The sequence below is a fragment of the Brachyistius frenatus genome, unplaced genomic scaffold, assembly GCF_029030835.1.
Source record: "Brachyistius frenatus isolate BFR_SWC_R1_liver_20210118 unplaced genomic scaffold, ASM2903083v1 Contig_53, whole genome shotgun sequence".
Taxonomy (NCBI): domain Eukaryota; kingdom Metazoa; phylum Chordata; class Actinopteri; family Embiotocidae; genus Brachyistius; species Brachyistius frenatus.
The window spans coordinates 99,431-107,500 of record NW_027210652.1 but is presented as its reverse complement, the minus strand read 5'-3'; the positions used below and the strand labels follow the sequence as shown (position 1 = coordinate 107,500).

The window sequence follows — 8,070 nt, the reverse complement described above, 5'->3', positions numbered from 1 at the left end:
CGGGGCCTTTACCGCCTGGCAACAGCCCTCTACGGTTGTCCTGAGGAACGGCGTTGTTGCTGTGGTTACCGGCACGCCCGCTTCCTCTCTCGGCGGTCGACGAGGACGAGGGCGGGCTTGTTTCGGTACACTCAGCGTAGGAGTCCATGTTGGGAGGAAGGAGCCGCTGGAACACCGAGTTCATCTCTGTGAGGAGGGAGCCAGCCCCTCCTCCAGCCGCACACCCGTCACCCCCTCCACCGCCTCCTCCTCCTCCTCCTCCTCCTCCTCCTCCTCCTCCTCCTCCTCCGGAGTTCACCACTCCGGCCCCCGCCTCCTCGCTCCCAGACTCCTTGCCAAAAGTGGAGAAGCTCTTGCGGCGCTCCGAGTCGACGGAGGACTGGTCGTCGTCGATCTGCGGCTGCTGGGAGGACTCCTCCCCGGGGATGTACATGTTGTTGCGGTAGTCGGCGGAGGAAGCGGGCGAGGAGAGGGGGGGCATCCAGCACTGGTCAGAGTGTCCCAGGACGCGACATTCATCCGTGCACAGTCTCATAGCTGGAGCAGAAAACAAACACACAAGTCAAGAGAGGATCCAGCTGCAGAAAACTTTTACCATCCACTGTGCACGGGAGCAAAAATAATAACATATGACAGGAAATGACACGTCACATGTTTAAACCTTCTTAAACGTTGCTGCTGTGGTGCAGAACGTGTCAATACACCTGAAGTGTTCCGTCTGAAGAGATACACAAATCAGCAGCAGGACGAGGTGCAGGTTATGTTTGCATGGAAATAAAGGTAGGGAGGCCGTTGAGTCTGACAAACGGTGTCTTATTCTGTTAGAATGATCCATGTACAATACCTGTTTAATATTTCATGCAACGCTGCTTCCATTTATGTCAAAATCACAGCTCAGCAGGTTTTTTTCTTTATTTTTCACTCTCTATGTTTGAGGAATTTTGGAAGAATCGCCCAGCGGCGCTAAAACGGAGCCTGATAAAAAAAAAAAAAAAAAAAAAAAATCTTCCATATCTCTATCACCTGGACGAGCAGATTGATGGTATTTACAGTCCGCAGTATGAAAATGGAGATAGTGCCAGGTATGAAAACCATGACAGGAAGTGAGAACATAAATAAACAATTACAAGATCCCACCCAAATGGCATCCCAGGCAGATGTTAATGTAATATTTGGCTGCTCTGCCGAGTACATGCACATCTCTCCGCTACGAGGCTGAGGCAGGGATTTGCTTGTTTAGTTCTCTTTATCGTGCACAGCATGAATAGCCACATTCGCCCATCTAAATAGAAAAATCTAAACAAATTAAATCCATTGAGGAGAAACAGTGGTAATCCTCCCTCTCGGCCCATTATCTCCTTCTCCTCCCCCTTTTTATTTTTTCATATTAGCATAAAAGATAGCGGAAAGGGAAGAGGAGGGAGGGAGGGAGGAGGGGGTTGCAACACCTCCAAGTCTTTCTTAAAGGTAGAAAAAAATAAAAAAATAAATACAGAAAGAATGTCCACCAGCCTTTATCCGCCTCAATAAAGATTGGGAATACATTAACAAGTACAGCAGAGAGAGAGAAAGATGCTGACGAGCTCTCGGGCATGTAGGAGAAAGCAAGAGAGGGACACAGAGAGAGAGAATAACATCATTCTAAAAGCAATTACTATGAATTCTCCTCAGTTCAGACATGAAAGCGCACCACTGTCACTCATCGGGGGGAGAAAAGAAAAGAGAAAGAAGGGAGGGGAAGGAAAGAAAAAAAAAAAAAACAGCACCCTGAGACGCATACCGATGAGTGACAGGCGACTCATCTCCGCTCCGGGGAGGATTTTACAGACACGACTCTATCTTAGGGGCAGATAACACACACACACACACACACACACACACACACACACACACACACACACACACACACACACACACACACACACACACACACACACACACACACACACACACACACACACAGAGCAACACAAACAGACAGACACACTGTAACCTCTCTCACTGTGATAACGAGCGTGGAAATGAGGGCTATGTGGAAGAATGGGGCCGAGCACAATAGTGATTGTGTTTGGCGACGGGGTGAATGAAGTGTCTGTAAGAAGGCAGGTGTACGGACAATGAATGGGCTCACAGGCCTGACGCTGTCCGCGGTGCTGAAATTTGTCAGGCAGGATGGGTGTGGTCCGAGAGGAGACTTAGCAGCTCAGGTCACTTCGAAAAAGATGTCTGATTTCCCGGGATCGGGAACGTTAATCGGATGTTTTACGCTCCTTTTAATCGACTCAAAAACCAGACGAAATCAATCCCAAACTGCAAAAATGTCAACTTCTGCAAAGCAGGATGAAGCTGAGGTGTGATTAGCGTCAAGGAGGTGAGGCGAGAGTTGTGCAGCAGGTGTTCGGTGTGTGTGAGTCAGGTGATTAGTCAGCGTTGGTGTTATGACGTGCAGCGCCGTCAGAGGAAGTCGGCCTCGTCAACGTATAAAAAACTCACCTGGGTGGAGTCGATGGTGCATTTCCAGGTGCATGAGGTCAGGGAAGCCCTCCCCCAGCAGCAGTCTGTCCACGGGGGACTCCCGCCCCATGTCACAGTCACTGTCCCCCGCCTCGCTGTCCCCACGGCCACTGTCCTTCAGGCTGAACTTGTCCATGTCTTGTAATGCATACCTATGGTGAAAATCATTTAAGGTAAAAGATTAGAAATACGTGAAAAAAAAAAAAATAAAAAAAAAAGTTTACATCACAAAGCTGAATGTGAATCAGTCTGTCCTCAGAGGAGGAGACTAACGACAAATAAAAGCGTCATATCAAACTTTAAGGCCGCTTCTGGAATCTGTCAAGTCTCCCGGCAAGGCTCGGCCCATAAATCCTACACGCAGGTGGATCCCATCAATAAATCCATCCCAGCAGCCACCGGGGGCATCAATAAATCTATCACCCGCAGATCATAAGAGGACATTACGATGAAAAGGAGTGATGGATGCAGACTTCACTACCTGGGCCCGTTTTTTTTAAGAGGAGAAAGTGCCGAGGAAAATATTGTAGTGACGCTCAAGACAAATGAGTTGCATATACTTTTGAACTGAATGACGTATGATAACAAACTGGGATATGTGAAAAAATAAAAATAAAAAAGGGGACATTTACACGCCATCGAAACCAATGATCTACATGTAGCGCATCCACTGACGGGCAAAACTCGACAACAGGTTGTTGGAAACATGTAATACACAATGAGAAAGTAAACAAAAGATAATCTTTCAGGGGAGGGGTGGGGCTAAATGGGTGAGTGGGGGGGGGGCGCAGGGGTTTAGATTACCTGTAGCTGCGGGAGTATTTGTTGCCACGGAAACTGGGTCTGGGCTGGTACTGGCCCTGATGGAGCATGGACAGAAGCTGTGAGACTTGCTACATTCCCCCAAAAAAAAAAAAAAAAAAAAAAAAAATGACAGAAACAAAACAAAATAAAAAAAACAAAAGTAAAAACAGAAAAAAAAAAAAAGGGAGGATGAATAATAAACAGTTGGGGAAATTAAGGAGGAGGAGGGAGGGAGGGAGGGAGGAAGGGAGGGGTTGGGGGGGACAAAAAAGAAGAGAGAGAGAGAGAGACAACACAGAAGACAAAATAATGGATGAGTAAACACAAAATGGATGATGGAGAGGCTGCTTGAAAATGGATGAGACAAAATGGATGACGTTAAAACAAAAAGGTGTTGGGGGGGGGGCAAGCGGGAGGGTGAGGGGGATTCTAGATGAATATGGAGACGTATGACTGAGGTGGGTGAGACGCAGTGACGGTGACGGAGGTGTAAACAAGGCAAAGACAAAGACACATCTATAATCATCAGCAGTTTCTGTTTTCTGTTTTCTTTCTTTTTTAATGAGAATCAGTTTGAACTACGGGGCAGTGTTGATTAAGTCACTGTCACACATGAGATGAGTTAATTTGCTCAAACGGGAGACAGCTGTGTGAGGATGAGGAGGCAGGTGTGTGTGTGTGTGTGTGTGTGTGTGTGTGTGTGTGTGTGTGTGTGTGTGTGTGTGTGTGTGTGTGTGTGTGTGTGTGTGTGTGTGAGAGACAGAAAGAGAGAGAAGCTGAGACAGAAAATTTGGGAAGGTGCTGAGGGACCACATTTAAAATATCTCAGTAATTTGCTTCTGAGTGTGTGTGTGTGTGTGTGTGTGTGACAGAGAGAGAGAGAGCGATGACTGTGTGTGTGTGTGTGTGTGTGTGTGTGTGTGTGTGTGTGTGTGTGTGTGTGTGTGTGTGTGTGTGTGTGTGTGTGTGTGTGTGTGTGTGTGTGAGTTCTCACCTCCACTGGTGGAGTTGCGTGCGCCAGCTCCAGGGCGAAGCTCTCTGGAATGTGATTGGACGAGATCGTCACCAGGCTGTTGAGGGACTGGCGGCTGTGGTGGTTCTGCCGACTCCCCATCTGGGCTCGGTCCATGGGGGGCGTGTCCGAAGGTGAGCGGTGGTGAGCCCTGATTGGCAGCGTGCCGTTCACCGTGGGAACCAGGGTGATGTCGCCCTTGTGGATTTGACGCGACGGCTTCTTCGGGTGGTGCTGGTGGGTGGACTCGGCCACCCGGCAGTTGTACGAGTGCCGCGTGTCCTTCTTCTCGCGGTTGCAGCGGGCGGCGAACACCACCATGATGACCAGGAGCACGGCGCAGATGGCCCCCAGGGAGATGATAATGATGAGGGACGCGTCCAGGGCCGACTCCCCCTGGTCCATCGGCTGCACGTGGTTCTCCATGTTCTCGTACAGGGTGATCTTCAGGACGGCCTTGGCGCTGAGGCTCTCGCTGCCCTGATCTCGGACCACCACCGCCAGGTCGGCGTGCTCGTGGGGGAAGTTCTCCAGACTGGCGTTGGCGTGGATCTCGCACGTTCTCGGGTCGATGAGGAAGAATCCCTCCTCGTTGCCACTGACGATGGAGCAGATGAGCTCGGCGTTGACCCCCGTGTCCCGGTCGGTCGCCCTGACGACAGTCACCAAGTGTCCAGCCTCCGTGAACTTCGACACGGGAACATCTGCGGTGAAGTTCCACAGCTGCGGCACCACGATGACCGGCGGGTTGTCGTTTTCGTCCAGGATGTTCAGGATGACCGTGGCGTTGCTGAGCAGTGGGGGCTTCCCTGCGTCTTTGGCTTGCACGACAAACGAGATGCGACTCACGTCCTCGCGATCAAACGTGCGCAACGCGTAGATGGCGCCATTGGAGGGGTCGATGGTGACGTAGGTGGAGATGGAGCTCCCGTGAACAGAATTCTCCAGGATGGAGTAGCTCACCTGCCCGTTGGCGTCCAGGTCGGGGTCGGTGGCCATGATGGAGGTCAGATAAGCTCCGGGGGCGTTGTTCTCCGATTTAAAGATCTCGTACCGACCCTTCTCAAAGCGCGGCGGGTTGTCGTTTTCGTCGGTCACGTGCACCGTGAAGTGTTTGACGGTGGACAGGCTGGGAGTCCCCCGGTCCTCCGCCACCACGGTCAGGCTGAACTCTGACCTCTTCTCTCGGTCCAGAGACACGTTGGTCAGAATCATGTAGTTGTTTTCGTACGTTTTCTGCAGTTTGAAGTAGCCCTGACCGTGAAGCTTGCACTCCACCTCCCCGTTCATCCCGGAGTCCAGGTCCTCCACCCTCACCAGAGCCACGAACGTGTCCAGGGGAGAAGCCTCGGATATGTAAGCCGCGTCCCCGTTCCCCTGGGAGGACATGAGGTTGATGCTTATGTCGGGCTTGTTGTCGTTCACGTCCACCACTTTGACCAGGATCTTGCAGTGAGCGGGCATGGAGTTGGGACCCATGTCTTGTGCCTGCACATCAATGTCATAAGAGTTCACGGTCTCATAGTCCACACGCCGGATGAGGGTCAGGTGACCGCTGTCCGGGTTGATTTTAAACGTCTCCATTATTTTGGGAGACACGTGACTGCTGAACGAGTAGACTATTTTGGCGTTGGTGCCGTCATCCGCGTCCGTGGCGTTCAAGTCGATGATCATAGTGCCAACAGGTGAATTTTCGGGCAGATTGATGACATATGAGGACTTGTCAAAGATCGGGCTGTTATCGTTTGAGTCAGAAACACTGATTTTGAGGAGGGTCGAACCCGTTTTCGGGGGAACGCCCCTGTCAGAGGCTGTGTATTGAAGTTCATAACTGGAGCGCACCTCTCGGTCCAGCTCCCTGAGCACCACCAGCTCCGCGTATTTAACCCCGTCCGTCCTGGACTGGATGTCGATCTTGAAGAAGTTGTTGGGCTCTAAGGCGTACGTGTACAGTGAGTTCTCCCCGACATCGGGGTCCGTGGCGCTGTCCAGCGGAATGCGCGCTCCCACTGCCGCGCTCTCGGAGATCTCGATGGGGATGAGGGCGCGGGCGAACTGGGGCGCGTTGTCGTTAATGTCCAGCACTTCCACCTCGACGTGAAACAGCTGCAGGTGCTCCGTGGGGAGCGTCAGGACGTCGAATTGGATGGAGCAGTTGAGATTCTTCTCGCAGAGTTTCTCACGATCAATTTTGGTCCTGATGCTGATTTCTCCGTCCTGCTCGCGCACAGTGAGGAATGACGAGCTCCCCCGTTGCATAGCTCTGAAGCGCAGCGACACGGAGCTCGGAAGTTTAACCAGAACATCCGCGACATCATCTCTCAAACGGGCGATGACCGTGCCAACCTTCTGCTCCTCATAAACCTGATATTTCAGGGTCTTACAGGAGACGTGTTGCGTCGCCAATAACAAAACAGCCACAACTTTCCACAGAAGGATTCCCTTCATGTTTCCTGGCTGCATTTTTGTGGAACCCCCCCCCAAAAAAACAGAGCCCAAAAATATCGCTGTAAAATGCAGTGCAGGTCAGCTCCAGTTTTAACTTCGTGAATGCTGTGCTCGTTCAGTGAACAGCTGCATTGCTCTCTCCGCGCAGCAAGAAGAAAAACAAATATTCAAATGTTGAATACAAGTTGTACTAATTTCCATTAAAAAAAACAACCTCCGAATGTGCTTCTCTGCGTCCTCCTTTGTCGTGCAGATCTGTTGCGCGCATCCAGTGTGCGGGAGAGCCTGCTGAGAGCCACTGAAATGTGTGTGCCTCTCTCCCTCGCCTCCCTGCGTCTGGTCTGTGCGCCGTGCGCTCTCGTTCGCTCCCTCTCTCCGTTTGAGGTGCCTCTGCACACAGACTTGCCCAAAAATAACCCGCCTCAAACCAGCTAGTTGTGCATCAGCCAGGCCCCCCCCCCCCCCCGCCCTCCCCCCGCCCTCCCCCCGCCCTCTTCGTTTTTGTGTGTGCACATCCCCGGGAAAGACAAACGCTTCTTAAATCAAAAGCTGGCTGGTGGCCACTTCAACTCCAAAAGAGAGGAGAGAAGAAGGCGCAAAGAGGGGAGGAAAAAGAGAAAGGAGAGGGGGGGTAACCCCGCCCTATGGGGGTTCACTCTCACCACTTTTCAGAGTAACGACTGTGCACCTACAATGGACAGGGGGAGAAAATAAACTCCAGAAGAAAACATTCATTCACAGAGCTTATAGCCTACCGGGTTTTTTTTTTTTCACGGCTGTAAAACCGCAGGAAGCTTTTTATGGAGAGTTTTCTCGCTTCGGGTCTGTTCTCAGCAGACAGACAGCATGGAGACACAAAGACTCGAGATTATCATGACACATTTTATAGTCAACCTCAATCATCAGCGGCGTCACACACAACCTTTTAAAAAAGCAGTGATGGACACACTTTTTTTTTTCTCTCCATATAAAACATAAACCAGTGCAGCTGTCACCACTCTCTCCTCCTGACGCACTGGATGCCACCAGCTTATACTGTATCCAGTCCTTTCTGTGCTCCTTCAAGCAGCAGCAGCAGCTGACTGCTACCCCCCCCCCCCTTCTCCTCCGCACACAGACACTTTGTAGTAGATGTTTCGAGTGCAATATATATATATATATATATATATTTCTGTGGCTGTCTGCGTGGTGAGAGTATATAAACTGGGTTAAAGCTGTGTGGCGAATTGCGTTGAAAGAGAGCCGGACTCTAATGAATGCCTTTAAAGAGTTGGTCACGCCGACGAACAGCC

At 51.0% G+C, this 8,070-nt stretch overlaps 1 protein-coding gene across 2 annotated transcripts in view; it reads right to left on the bottom strand.

Moving 5' to 3' along the window:
• Positions 1 to 7,221, bottom strand: part of pcdh18a (protocadherin 18a) — an 8,463-nt gene extending 1,242 nt beyond the window's left edge. Inside the window, exons 1-4 of one of the 2 annotated variants that reach the window (XM_069704859.1) lie at positions 4,313 to 7,221; positions 3,319 to 3,407; positions 2,494 to 2,666; positions 1 to 537 (exon numbers count right to left, since the gene is read on the bottom strand). The exon at positions 1 to 537 is cut by the window's left edge and continues 1,242 nt beyond it. In XM_069704859.1, the coding sequence (XP_069560960.1) occupies positions 1 to 537; positions 2,494 to 2,666; positions 3,319 to 3,407; positions 4,313 to 6,793 (3,280 nt within the window). In that variant the 5' untranslated portion in view covers positions 6,794 to 7,221. The remainder of the gene's footprint in view (positions 538 to 2,493; positions 2,667 to 3,318; positions 3,408 to 4,312) is intronic. The other variant, XM_069704860.1, reaches the window with a different exon arrangement.
• Between the last annotated feature and the right edge of the window lie 849 nt (positions 7,222 to 8,070).